The sequence below is a fragment of the Pungitius pungitius genome, chromosome 10 (assembly GCF_949316345.1).
Source record: "Pungitius pungitius chromosome 10, fPunPun2.1, whole genome shotgun sequence".
Classification (NCBI taxonomy): Eukaryota; Metazoa; Chordata; class Actinopteri; order Perciformes; family Gasterosteidae; genus Pungitius; species Pungitius pungitius.
Genome location: NC_084909.1, coordinates 8828358 through 8843510, shown reverse-complemented (window position 1 = coordinate 8843510; position 15153 = coordinate 8828358). Strand labels below are relative to the sequence as shown.

The 15153-nt window shown below is 46.3% G+C and overlaps 1 protein-coding gene across 1 annotated transcript; it reads right to left on the bottom strand.

Moving 5' to 3' along the window:
- Window positions 1-244: 244 nt before the first annotated feature.
- Window positions 245-15122, bottom strand: bard1 (BRCA1 associated RING domain 1). The gene is made up of 11 exons (XM_037488911.2): window positions 14933-15122; window positions 14401-14457; window positions 13629-13777; window positions 12095-13095; window positions 11698-11778; window positions 10025-10197; window positions 6460-6586; window positions 6245-6377; window positions 5055-5147; window positions 2699-2796; window positions 245-1448 (listed from the first exon to the last, which is right to left on the bottom strand). Exons 1-11 carry the CDS (start codon window positions 15022-15024, stop codon window positions 1101-1103), a joined length of 2352 nt encoding a protein of 783 aa, XP_037344808.2. The 5' UTR covers window positions 15025-15122; the 3' UTR covers window positions 245-1100.
- Window positions 15123-15153: the final 31 nt, after the last annotated feature.

Sequence of the window (15153 nt, the reverse complement as noted above, 5' to 3'; positions counted from 1 at the left end):
ACACACACACACACACACACACACACACACACACACACACACACACACACACACACACACACACACACACACACACACACACACACACACACACACACACACACACACACACACACACACACACACACACAAAGGCAGGCTCCAATGCATTCCAGTGCCGAGGTCAGAATTAAATGCTTTGTTTTTCCTATTCCGTCCCGTTCCCTCTGCATCGATCTTTTTCGGGGGGGAAAGGCGCTCTCAATTAGGTAATTATCTGTTCTTGGTAAACCCCTGCAGATTATAGAATGCACTTCCACTCCGAACACCGCAGAAGCAGAAGGGATGGGGAAGGCACAATTGGATTCATGTTTTAGTCACGAGCTGGGAGCTTGCTGGTGAAGAGGGAACCATTTACCAGTAGCACTTTCTAACCTCGACCTACGGCCAACAGCTTTGCTTAATGACTCAAAGAATCGCATAAGCATGAAGTGGCTGAAATGAGTGTCGGTCGCCCTTAGAAACACATTGAGGACGCTGGATATCGGAGGGCGGAGAGACGTCGCTGCCTTTTTGCCTTCAATGGAGTCCATTAAGGTGGTTCGGGCGGGGGGGTTCAGTTAAGGATCCCTACTGAACCAGGATCACGCAGTGGAAACGATGCGCATTCACACAATTTCCAAGATCGCTCCATGACTTTGAAGCTAATTTTTTATTGACATTTTTAGTATTGTCTGGGATTGAAATCAGAATAAAATCTCAGATTCTGATGTTTCTCAAAGCAGAGAGTTCAGAGTATAGATTTTCCTGTCAATCTTAATGACATTGTTTTTAACTGTCATGACGTTACAAGCCGTGAGTACAGCACCAGTCGAAAGTTTGGACACACTTTGATTGATTTGAATGAGGAACTGCATCCCCACTTTGGACTGGTACTGCATATGTTGACAACAGACCGTTTGGACTAGTCCTTTAATTTCAAAATTATAAAGACATAATTGTTTTAATGTTTATGTGACATGTGTTGACTTAATCCCCTATGTATATATATATATATAAAAAAAAAAAAAAAAGAAACATGATGACCACGCTCAAGGACGATGAATACACGAACGACCGGTTTAGACCGGAGTCTGACTGTCCGTCACGGGGAGGAGACGGAAGGCCGCGATGCAGTTGAGGAGCCAGGTGCAGGGAGCTGACCACACCTTCCCTCTCCTCACCACTGCGGGCTTGTGGGGGCCCTGCGGGTCATAGATGATGTACTGGGTGCACAGGGCCTGGTCGGTGCCCGGCAGCGCGTGGTAGGCAGCCGCGCTCAGGGTCTGCGTCACATCGCTGTCGGGCTTGGGCTGCCGGCTCAGGAGCTGCCCTCCTCCTTCCCGCAGCAGCTTGGCGAGCTCCTCTTTGGAAATCGCCTTGAAGGGGCCGAGGAGGAAGAAGAAGCAGCCATCGAAGAGCGGCGGGAGCTGCGGGAAGAACGACGACGGGGGATCAAATGGAATTAAATCGAAAAGGCGGAAAAAATGCTCGGGCCCTTGTGAGAACAGCGGAGAAAAAAAGGATTAAAAGTCGCCCCATTGTGTCCATAATAAAAGTTGAATGCGGTAGGATTCCTTGCCAGTGAAGCTCTCATCTTACCAAGCGTCTTTGTGGATGCTTTGTACTCCTTTGCAGGGGGACATTTTCATCAGCACCACTTAACAGGGCTGTTTATAAAGCAGCAGTGAATTTGGCCGCTAGAGAAGGTTTGTGTTCCCAAACCGGCTCCCCCAAGAGTTTCTAATAAGCACATTCTTTGACTTTGCTTTTGGCTGGATTTCACTTATGTGTGTCTAACTTCAGATTAAGACTAAGGGTTTCATTGTTAGGGGAAGCAACCGGGATAAGCCAACAAAGGGTTAGGGCCAAAAGAACATTTGTTCATAATCACGGCGGCCTGCGCAGGGTTCGCTGTTACTAGGCTGCTCATTACTTACCGTATACAAAACAATGACTAGTAGCCTATAAGAGATATTTACCACCCTGTGACTTTCTCCTATAGCATTATTTTCCTACATTCAATAAAAAAAGGATAGAATTAACTTTAAAAAAAATGGCATAAAATAAAAGCACAAGGCTTGATTTCAACATTTTCCATTGATCTTATTTCACGTAATCCGACTTGCACACTACAGTCTAAACACTACTGGCAGCAAGCACAACCTGGAGCGTGTGTAAATGCATCTATGAGCTCAGACATCTAGACCAGCCCCTGCATCTCAATTCTTCCGCGTGAGATGGCGAGCTTTGGCAGGTTTCATTGGGACAAACTCTGGTTTGGACCGATATCCCGACTCCTGACATGTGGTTGAAATCACAGTTCTCACATAATGCAGGCGGGTTTTACACCAGGACACTGCTGGTAGTTTGCTGCATTCTTTTAATTCTTTACTCTCACTTTAGTATGCATGCCCAATTATCTTAATGCACACATCGGTTTTTTTTTGCATACAAAATATATATTGGTGCAATTCGAGTCCATAATATCTTACATTTTAGGGTTTTTACGTTTCTCTGGATGAGTTTCAGAACTCAGAAAAGACAAAGCCGGCCCTCATCTAATACCATTCTACGATGCTGACCAAAAAAAAAGTCAACTAATTTACGTCAAGGACAGAGGGCCGAGATGACCCCCGAACACATTCTTCCAGTGCGTTTGTTTTTGTAAATCATTTACCAAGCTACGTCTGTTGATGCGACTCCGCTGCGCGCCTTCTCCCGCCTCGTGCTCTGCTTCGGGCGTCCACTCGCCTGCCTGCAGACATGCTTCCACCCCTGACATCAAAGGGAGAGAAGAAAATTAAAGCTGCAGCTAATTATGTTGACTTCGAGAGAGTGTGACAAGGAGATTGCAAGAGGGAGGATAACAAAGCTCATGTCAGTTTTAGCGCAAATTGGAAGATTTCAAGGATGGGCCCGAGCTGCGGTTGTTGACCGAGAACGATGCCCGGAGCGTGATGGAGTTAATGATGCAGCCCTTGTTTTAAGTATCTCCAGCTTAGGCAGAATTCTGCCGCTATCTCTGCGTCTCTTGGGTTCTCGGGAGTCAAATTAGAACGATGTGAAAGCTGGCATCCCGGCAATATTTTAGTTTGACAATGTTTTTGTTGTTGTTCTTATTCCTTAAAAAAAGGCAGAGAGAGAGAAACACGTTTTAATGACCCCCAACTGTGAGCAATGAAAAAAGGCCTCCCAACGTGACACGTTATTAAATATCATGTTTCTGATATTGCAAGAAAAAAAAAAATTAAAATGTGCAAACCCAAGGCAGATGGTTGACACTACTGCAGTGTATCGAGGATGAATGTGAAACAGTTTGGAGCATAAGTCTTGACTAACAATTTCTATTGACAATTTGCAGCCTCACAGCAGCAGGCTACACTCACATGAACAGATTAGAATGTGTGTGGGTAAAAACCCTGGCACAACACAGCCCGTCATGACACAGCATAAATTACCATATTTGCTAATTACATTCACAAAGACTGAAAAACTTCTCAAACCCCCCCCCCCCCCCCCCGTCCTTTCCTCAATGAACCGGGGCTGTCCTTTCATTACGAGGACAACGCTGGGATCCGACTGGCGTGTAACTCTGGAGGCCCGCATCACGTTTCTCCGATGCAGACGGAACAATCGCCCCCCCCCCCCCCCCCCCCCCCCTCTTGGCCAGCGTCTCCCTTTTTCTGCCGGGTTACACATTTATTCGCCCGCTTTCAAAAGGAAGGGATACAAATATCGATCTAGCACTTGATGTACGCCCGTTACGTGCTTGCTTGCTGTTGATGAAAAAGAGGCTTTAAGCCATTGTTTGATGAAAGCGTAGCTTATATTATTAGCTGCACTGGAGCCCTCTTAAGCGGAATGAAGATGATATTCAAAACGAAGAAAAATATGTTGCAATGAAAACGTAAGACCGTCAGCCCGGGCCCGCTGTAGTCAACGGTGACGGCACATCGGCGTAGGGGACATTTAGAACTCGGGGACGCAGTCAGACAAGATGCCAAAGAGACCGTCACGACGGAGACGAGCTGCGTCAAGAGGCTCAGCCTGCGGAGGGACGAATATGGTCCACACACACACACACAGAGAGAGAGAGAGAGCAAACCAAGGCGACTTGTGATGACGCTGTTGTTCTCCGATAACCTGCTGGTTGACTTGATTAAAGGATGCTTGAGAAACTGCATGGGAACGGCAACACTTTTTGGTGAGTTTTAGTCTTTTACTTTTCCGTACCATTTATGCATCGATGGTCATCGGTGGTAATGTTGAGGATCTCGGGGAGCAGTGAATGTGCGTAGGCGGACGGCACAAAATATGAAACTGAAAATTGCAGGATGCTTAGTGTTTTTCGAGGACGTTCCAATGAAATGAGAAAACCATTTAGTTGTTATTCCAAACACAGCTTGATTGACCTGGGTTAGTTTGGGGGCAGGGAGGATTGGATGTACACATCTCACACTAGTATGGTACTGTGGAGGAATCAACACTGGAGCCTGGGCAGGAGCTCCACCATATGACTGCACCAAAGATGTATACACCGAAATCTTTATTAGTTATCCCAAAAACTCATGTGTGAGCTTGTCACAAATAGCAAGTAAATCATTTTTGGGGGCTTCAGAGAACAAACCCCATAAAAATGACAATCCATTTGTTATATGCGGTGGAGTCCAATATAAGACTGTTAGGTTGCGACTGTACTCTATGCCAGGAGTCACCTTACTGCAGCAAAAAATATCTTCAAGTGCAGATGGAACTGGTCAGAGCCCCCTCGAGTGACTCAGTCAGCTGAATACCAATGAGTGACACCAACGTTACCATTGGAATAGAAAACCGTGCACTGCTGATAATGTGGGCTGGTTATTATTTGTCACTGTTTTGGGATGAACCGAAAAGTTAATAACTTTTATACATTGAAGATATTTTCAGAAGAGAATGACTTTCAGTGTCACTGCAGTCAGGTGTTACACAGCAGCAACACAGCGTAACACGATATCCACAAAAAGAAAAGTCTCCACGGACCGTTGTATACTCACAGCTGAATTTGAGAACCCAGCAGCCGGCGAGAAGACCAAGCAGGGTGGAGCTGGTGGTGGGGAGGTGTCCTACTGGCACCACCACATGGCTCACTGCAGGGACACACAAACAAACGCAACGATGAGGCATAATGGAAACAAGTACTAATGAGTTGGGAGCTACACGTGTCACAAACAGATGCTGCCTGTTGCTGTCGCCCCAGCCTTCATTACACTATTTAGATACTGTATTTTAATCATTGCTTTAAACGTCGTCCCAGTCCAGGTTAAGGCGAGCACAGAACATCACATGTGAGCCTCCAGAGAACACCTCCTCGTTTCTTATAATGGAAATGAACGTCTCCACCTCTATTTTGGGATCCTTTGTTTATTTTCCTAATACATTTCAAATGGATTTTTGCCAAGCTGAATACGCAAGTTTAATCCCAGACATGTCAACGTGTTCAGGGCAACACAACAGAAGGCCGCGCGGCCGCTTAGTTCATAAAACGCTTCAGACGATAATTATAAGATAATTAAAATTTAAATAGATGCTTATTGCCTCTTCGTTTAAATGCAAGCATGGCTGACAAGTACAAAAATGCACATAATTATATCTCCAGGCCAAAACCTTCTCAGTTTGCTTATTGACTGCATTTGTAGCCTTGAGTTCAAAATTGAAAAAAAAAAAAAAAAAGCCAGCAACTTTAACCACCTCCGGTCCGGAGTGGGCGAGTTGTAAGAAACACTTTCGTTTTTCATCCGTGCTTATTCACCACCCAGACAGTAACTCCAAACACGTGATGAGAAATGAGTTCAATTACTTTCTCTCTCTGGTGTTTTCCGAGCCGCTGTAGCGCGGTGATGTATGCGGCTTTAAAAGCACTCGTTAGTTTCTGTTGAACCTTGGTGAGTGATCACGCTCAAGCATCTCTGTGAATTGGTGAAGCCTGGGAAGTTTGACCGCGTTGTTAAAATCCCATCCCTGCAGTGCTGATGTTAATAATCATAACAACATAACTAAAGCGAGACACTACGGACCCTTATAATTCATACGGGGCGTTGAAAGAATGGGTGTTCAGCAGTGATCAGACGTACGAGTCTTGGACCCGATGCACCTGGCCGATATCCGCTGTGGATTCGCAGCGTTGGCGTCTCAAACAACAACAACATTACAAAAGGCAGAGAGGCAGGGGGTGTGTTGCACAAACCTAGGCCAGAAAAGGTGTCCGCCGTCCTCCCCCCCAGAAGCTCTCCCAGTTTGGCCACTCGAGCCCTTTCCGGCTGGGACAGCCTGCTGGTCAGAAGCACCACCAGTTCATCCCTCCCCACACAGTTGCTCCTCTACAGAAGGGAGAAGGAGGGACAGAAGAACTGGGGTTAGAAAGGCATACATCTTAGTAGTGCGAGGGTCGCCTGGACGTACCATGGAGAGACCGGTGGAGGGGCTTGGAGATGTGTTGGCATTTTGGGATTCTTCTGGGGCTTCCAGGAAAATCTCCAGCATCTCCGGACTCCCTGCGTAATCGGCAGGCCGCTTTCCGTGCTGATTACTGGGTCAGAAAAAAGAAAAGAAAAAAAGATTGCGTTGTCAGTCACTCGCAGGGTGCAAACACGTTTGTCTTTATCAAACCACCTGGGGGCCAAAGGGAGCAGACTGTCAGAAGACTTGCTTGGATTTCATTTTCTTGCATTTTTTTTTTTTCCCAACGAGTCTAAATGTAGAAACTAGGTGTTGCATTTATCTGTTTTGTGAATTAGTCACAGCGCATAGATGTTGTTGTAGATGTTTCCTCCACTGACGGGACCAAGCTTACCAGGGAGATGACCATTCTGTCATCACATCAACTTCAGAAAATGTAGGTTCTTTTTTTTCCTTCCCCAAAACTGCCAGGCAACCAAGCAGGACAGAACATTTGAATAAAATATAGATTTGGCATTTCGGAGCGCTGAGAATAAAAAGGGTTTTTGCAATGCTACAGCCCGCTTGTTCTGTGGCACTGTGCCTTCCGTACGTCTTATTCATTTGTTGGAGCATACTTGTTTGATGAGAGAAAGCAGAAATCTGTGGTCTACTTCATTCACTGCAAGAGAAAACCTCACGGTCGCATGACTTTACAGAACAGTGATGACCTTTTCAGGAACAAGGTTCCTCAATTCAAATCACCTGGTGAGAAGACACCGCCTTTACAGACTTAACCACGATGACGCCTCAGTACAAGGTGAATGTGACAGAGGAATCGGCGCCGTCATCTCCGTTATGCAAAGAGAGCGAGAGACGAGACTGTTCTCCGGTTACAGAAAACCTAAATCTTTGAGTTTGAAGGAGCTGCATGAAACAAGACGGAGGTCACCTTGAGGAAAAAGGGAAGTGAGACAAAACAGCAGAAGTACACACAGGGGGAGAGGAGATGGAGAGAAGAACCAAGCCCAGCAGGTCGTCTCCAAAAGATTAGGCGTCAGCAAAGATAACACCTGGGGGACAATTAATAGGTCCACTGGTCCATAAAATATTTCATTTGGATTCATACCCCCCAACTCCATACACACACAAACAAACATAAACATTGCTGGCACGAATAATCATGCACACCACACACACACACACACAAGCTGGTTCATGCAGCTGCATGTGAGAAGAAGATTTGAAGGAGAAGAATGAAGCGCCCCTCCTGCGCATTTGAGGTACACGAGTGGGAGGGAGGCGGCGATGGCTCTGAAGGAGAACCGCTGTAACCACCAAGGTGGCTCTAACCAGGAGGGGATTCACGTATTCATCGGGTTCAGTTCAACACAACAAAACTATCTGATTGTGCCCGATTGCATTTCCCCAAGAGCCGTTACTGTGTAAATTCTCAAACAACGGACATGGATTGAATAAAAAATAAATTAAAAAAATATCTCCATATCTGTCTCCAATGTACTTGTCTTCAACCAGTACAATGCAAAGTTGTTTGAGGTCACACATACACGGCAGAGCTTTTGAACTGCTCCATCTTGAAAGGAGTCATAAGTCTTGTGATGGAAGCGTGTGGCAGACAACTGATGAGGCATAACGTTACCATTAGTAACGTTTCCTTCTTGAACAGCCCACTGTCAGATTGTCCCGATGGTCGGATCAGCTGGCGGATGCAGTTCAGAGTTCATAACACAGAACCCTACTTGACCCTGTAGAAGTAGGTTGTGTTGAAATGTACCGATTCCTTTCTTTGATGTCAAATCGAGTACTATCACAAATACTCAGGAGTAATGACTTTTTAAATCAAAAAATGACATCATTTGAGTGGCAAAATGTAATCCATCCAGTGGAAGGTGAGAACACTTATCTTATTGTAGAAAGAAAATTAAACAAAATATCTAATATAATGTCTGGATTAAGTGGTTTTGTCTGTATATTTAAAATGTTCACTGCAAGGACAGTTTTCTATAAATGTACTGGCTAAAGTGCTGCCCACCGCTAGCATTTGGAGACCTTCATTGCCTGTTGTTTGAGTGGGAGAGCGGTGTAACTATACCGCCAGTGTACTGGATTAAGGTGATTAATACATTCATTTCAATGCATGTGAAAGGACTAATCGTTAATTAATGCCTGTATGGATTCAGTGCTTCGGGCACTGGATTGTTTTCAGGACTCAGCCTCTTATCGCCTTCTTTTAAGTTCCAATGCTTTGGCAACGTTATGTTTTCTAAAACTTGCATGCAAAGTAGGACTAGCAAAGGACATTCCATCTATTGTGAATGTTGAAAATATACTACATAACAGGATGATACTTTAGGTTGGACATAACATATGCTCCCTGTTAACGGCTTGCCGGGCTCATCGTGGCTGTCCAAATGTGCTGCACTGGTATTTAGGCTGAGGCACTGCTGTGGATGCTGTGCAGCGGTTTTAGAGATAACAGGGAATCAATGACTGTATAAAAACAAATTAGTATTCGCTAAAGAATTTGCCCGACTTCAGTGCTTTTAATAACCCGCACAGCAAGCCAAATATTCAAACATTTGCGTTTGATAGAAAGTGGACTCACATTCAATCATTTAGAGGACACGTCCCCAATAAACAAAGGCCCGTCCAATCATTGAAATCTAATGAGCTCAAACACAAACATCTACAGAGGAACAATGAAACTCTGCAAAACTGCTATTTCCAAAGCCCCCGAGGTGTGTGCCAATCATTCCATTAGGGATTGCATTGGCAGATTCCTCAGTTCCCTCTTCTGAGAGTATATATATATATATATATGAGTGTGTGTGTGTGTGTGTGTGTTTGATGTTGGAAGCATTTATATTGCAGAGTCCTTAGAGACCCAATCCCTACCTCTTTTTTTAACTTGCAAACAACTGAAAATGTAAAGTTTTTTTTGAAGGGTTAGCTCCCCCCCCCCCCCTTCCATGGCGTGGAGTAAAAAAAGCGGAGGAGACAGAAAGATTGAAATGGTAGGCACTAACCAACCCGCCCCCCCCCCCCGCCACAGGCCACAAACGCTGAAACGGCGTCAACTGATCGACCAACAACTAATCAGCGCCAGTCCATTTCCATACGCACACCCACCCACAGCAGGCGCCTGTCTTTGATAATAAAAAAGGGCTGCGTGACCAGTACGCCGATGGTCGGCCCATCGAAGGGGAACGGAAGCACTGGTCCAGAAGAACAGAGGAGCCCGTCAACAGCCTCAAATATTCTGTGTTGGTCGGTATTTGAGCTGGTCTGACTCTGCGGACGGTGGGGGTAAAATTCACATATAGCCAATTAATGCATTAACGTGAGAACGTCCAAAGGTGAAGTCATGTTCTACATGAAGTGTTTGTGTGGCTGCGACTAGAATACAAAGCACTTTCACAAAAGGAGTGCCGAGCTGAAACAAGCCCATCCATGTGATTTGTAACACATGTAGCAAACGCTTCATGAGCACCCCGCGTTGGAACACGCAAATGGTAACAGTGTTACGACGGCATCTCGAACTGTAAAACCAGCGATGGGACGCACTCACAGGACGTGTCGAGAGGCGCCGAGCCGCAGCAGCAGTTTGACGATGGCCGGGTGTCCGTTCCTCACGGCGTCGTGGAGCGGAGAGTCGTTCTCGTAGCCGGGTGTGTTCAGCAGGGCTCCCCTTGAGACCAGAACCTCCACTACCACCAGGTGACCCAGGTTACATGCTTCATGCTGCAACAAAGGAAATAAGTAGTGCTCAGAGGACTCCATTTGGCTTTGATCCACTTTCTATTTTCCCCGTAGTGCAGCCTTATTCTAGATTGTCATCCAGTTTCAATCACTTTAATGCATTTCCAGTTAATGACTTGTCACTTTTCTTTTCACAAGGCACACTGCGGGAAAATGAGGTTTGCAGTGAGCTTTGTTTCGGGGCTGGAGCTTGTTCGGGTTGTGTCTGGCGTGGGGCTTCTGCAGTGCGCAGTTTCACACACTTCTCGTATAGCAGTTTGTGCCGTTGTTTTAGGAGGAGGGGGGGGGGGCAGCGCACAATGAGCAGCGCCAGCCTCACTGCTCATTTTAACAGATACGTCACAACAACCGGGAGTTTTTCGCGCGTCATTGATTTAGCAGGCTGTGATTGGTAATCGGGACTGGAGCTGTCCCGGCCCGGGACAAATCAAAATTGCCCATAATTCGGGATGTCCCGGGTAATACGGGACGATTCGCAGCCCTACTGTAACCTGTTTATGGCACTCCCTACAGATAACGTTGTTTTGTTGCTCATCGGATACTTTAAATCCGAACCATCTCCAAATTACTGAGCCACTGCTTTTTTTTTTAACGAACCAATTCCTCCTCCGCACGCTGCGCAGACGTGTGTGTCCCTGCCCCTCCCTCTTCTGCGCGTGAAAGAGGATGGGCGGGGCGAGGGCGAGAAGCAGTGCAGAGCGCTCCGGGTCAGCAGCTTGCTTTCAGCGCGCAAATTGAAATATATCGATGTATGCAAAATTGTCTAATTCCATATCCCATTAAAAAATATATCGATATAGTCGTTTATACCGATATATCGCCCAGCCCTATATGAGAGTATATATACCAAAAAATCTCAAATCAAAACTCAAGTTTGAGTGGAGCAAGTGCTGCAAAACAATAGGAGCAAAACACTCAAAAGGAATGAACGGCTCGGACAGAAACATTTGTTAATAGAGAACGAGCCGACATATTATGGGCAGAAAAATGGGAAAACTAAATTCTACATTCTGGAAGCCTTCTTTCCTGGCTTGAGCCATCGACCTGAGTGAGCATTAGTTCCCATACAGGGCAGATGGTTTTATTGCTGCTGGTTGCATTTCAAGATGGGCTTAACGGCACAAGCAAACAGCAACAACTAAACCAGGTGTTTTTAAGACAGTACAACGAAGAGCATGCATGACATTTTCATTACTAACACATAGGGCACAGTGACTGAGCAACACCAACAATAGGAAACGGCACAATGTAAATAGTGGCCAGAGAACAAAAGCTACTGGATTTGTTCGGAAAACGTTTTGTCCTCAGAACTGGCAGAATCTGTCATCAGTGTGTAAAAAGTGACGATGGCTTGTGTTATTGACAAAACACACCTTTTTCATCAAAAAGAAAAAAATTCCATAGACTGTGGGGAAAAACAAAGCTGAAAAACAGCTCTAAATCAAAGTGGTTACAATAACAGTTGTTTTGTGTATTCCTTACCAGAGGTGTCCACCCGGCATTATCCTTCAGGTTGGGGTCAGCCCCCTGGTCCAGCAGCGCATTGACAGCCTCTACGTCGCCCTGCAGAAACCGGGGAGCACAACAAAACCTGAGCTAGCACTCGGACCTCGGAATGCAACTCGTCGAACACAGCGGCTGATCCCGGGGTGCCGACGCTCGGCCCGTTTATCAATCACACTCCACAGTGGGCCATCGATTACCTTGTCTTGCATCCTGTGGGGGAGGATTACCGCTGTGTTTACAAGGATTACTGCAAGACGAACCAAACTATGAGCGCCTGATCATCTGAGGGCTTTGCATTTTTGCGTTGTCACTACTTCAGACAGTCTATAAATGCAACAGGAAAAAAAGGTTAATTATTCAGAAACCTCTCGACCTTTATAGCAGCCAGATGCAGCGGGGTCTCTCCCTTGTGGTTCCTCTTCATAAACGCAGGGCTCCCCGAGGTGGGTCTTCCACCAGATGCCACTGGAGTACATGGAGATTGTTCGCCGGCAGCGGCCGGATGAGAGGGGCTGTCACCACACCTGCGGCCATCTGAAGAAAGAGCGTTATGGGCAGCTGGAGACGCTGGAGATCTTCTCCTCCTTCCCGGGGAAGCCCGGGGCCTTTTCGGTGTGGTCTCCAACGTGGCAACCCTCTCCTCCACCCTGGATCTTTTCGAGGACGGCTTCGAGGGAGACACGTCCACCTGTCTCTCGGGGATCGTAGTTTCAGGCCGGGTGTCATGCCGGCCCACGCTGTCCGACGTTCTCTGACCGGGCTGGGTTTGGGCGCCCAGTACAGTGATGGCACCTTCTAGGAGACTGCTCCCGGGGGCGAGTTCATTCGGAACCCCGTGTGGTACTTTGGGCTGAGGCTCGTCGGGCGTGACGGCAGGGCTGAGGAAAGAAACTCGTTTACTGGACCTGCTAGGCTCTTTTGCACAGGGCTTTTGCTCCTTTTCTTTTATGGCGTCTGCCTCCCCACTGATCCCCCACTGTTGGTTTATGGCCTCCAGCCTGTGCTGCTTCTGCTTCTGCTTCTGCTTGGTCTTTTTTCGAGTGGTCCGCGTGGCCCCTCGCGCCGACCCTTTCCCCTGGACAGCGTTTCTCTTTGTTGGGCCCTTTCCATTTCTTGACCTCGGAGAACCGGATGAGCCAGAGTCTTGGGAGGACGAGGTGAAATTGAAAACCGACAGGTCCTGACATTGAGCAGTGGAGGTGTCCTGCTGTGCCGCAGTTGTCTCTCGAGGAGGCGGGCTCTCCGGTACCGGGTCTTGTTTCTCCACAACGCAGCGTACCTTGCGGCTGCGAGGGCTGAACCAGATCTTGAAGTTCTTTTTTTGTTTAAGGACAGGGCTCTGCGGTGGTGTTTGGTTTTGGGCTAGAGAGGAATCTGAAATGAGGTGTAAAAAGATACAAGAGTTTTAACAAAACAAAAGTACTATATATATATCTCGTTGCTGTCATCTTTGTATTTACATCTGTTGAGATGCCTTCCCAACTAACAATAGACACTTGAAATAAGTAAAAAAGGGGCCCTAACGACTTCTTACACCTCCAGTTACTTCGGTTGAATCGTGACAGCCTGTCGATGTGTTCACATGTTAACGACCCTACAGTTCTTTGTCGAAGCTGAAATCTACTTGCAAAACGAAACACCACCATAGTTAATTGAATTGCATAATTACTGTCATTACCACCATGCTCGATGGGCGATAAAGATAATAAAGCAGGGGAACACGCCACTATTAACATTAATCAGAGATTAGATCGAAGGGGAAAATGTTTAATGTTTGTGTAAACAATTGACAGAAGGGGGGGGGATGAGATCAGTGTGGGGAGAAAGGTAATGAAAGACACATGGATTTAAGAAAGATAATGTGCGAACTCCGCTGTCGAGCTGCTTCTTAAATGGCTTCCATCTACCTGCTTGTTCCGCGGGATTGAGCAGGAACTCCAAACCGCAGAAGAGCTGTATGACGCTGCTGAGCTGCCTGTTGATCTGGATGTCCTTCACCCAAGCGGGACTCTGACACACCACACAGCCGTCTCCTGCCCGGGGGGCCGCACAGGACCTGAGCAATAAACCATATTCTGGATTAGGAGTTCCCAATTAGCTTATTGATGTACCCTTTAAGGCCATTCAGTCACAAAGAGAAGGAATAAATTGAGGCCCTAGTTTATGCCCATACGGACATTCATTGCCTATAATACTCTTCACATTGTAAACCATGCATTGAAGAGAAACATGCCAGTGTGGTGGCTATTTGGTCGTGTATCTGTATCAAATGGCTGTATAAATAGTGCTGCCTATGTTGTCATTCACTTTAATGAGCACCATTCCAGGTTGACTGGTCAACAGAATATGATCTGCTTATCACATGTAACTAAAATGATCTAATTGCCCTTTCATTGTCATAACTTAGGGAATAAAATCCAACTGAATTTATATTTTGCTTTGGGAAGCAAACTAATTTCACCTTAATGTGGACATTTTGTAGGAGGGAAAAAATGCATTTGTTATTCAAAAAAAGCTGTGTGTGTTCTAGTGAACCAGCATCCTCAATCCCGACATTTAAAAAAAAAAGGAAGCCACAGTCAGCATCGTTGGTACCGGTCATTTCCAAAAATTAACCATGTCCACCATGAGACTGGTCATTCAGTCAGAGGAAAGTAGACTTAGCTGAGGTTAGATTACCTGCACAGCAAATGCTCGCACACCCCGAGACACACAGGCTCCGTCATCACATTTGAGCTGGAAAAAGAAAAAGAAACACATTTACAAGTGGTCAGAGTGGGAAAGAACCACCTCCAGCAGTGTCCATCCCACAGAGCCACAAGGAAGTTATCTATCCACACAGCCGTCTAGCACAGGTAACAACGTGCTATCGCTCAGCGAAGCACACGACTAGTGTGGTGGAAAAGTTACAAATTATTTGCATTGAATATCAACACGATTGCGAGTATGAAGCTGTAATGTCGACTGTGTGGGGTTAATGGAGCTAGATAAAAAAAAACATGCATGGCTGTACCCAACGTCAATAATAATGCATAGTTGAAAAATACTAATAAAAATCCCAACCGGAAACTTCAGTAACCACCGATCGTCCGCTAGCGTTCAAAATAAAGCGAGGTTAGTTTGAGTATTGGACGCGTAACGCGCCGTTGACGTGTGGCTCGCCGCTGCTAACGTCACTCGCACTGGGACGGTAACGTTTAACGTCACGTACCATTTGGAGCAAAGTAGCAGCCGTCGAAAGTTCCTAACGGCTTCCTTCGTGTTCTTCCAGTCGTGTTTCCGTACCAGGACGTCGTCATCCATGATTTGACCCGATGTGTGCGTTATTTTCTGGTGATGTTTCTAAGGTAGGAAAACAATCCGAGCTCGCTTCCGGGATACTTGCATCTCCCGCCAAAGGTTTACGGAAGTAGTCCGTGACGGTCACCGTAT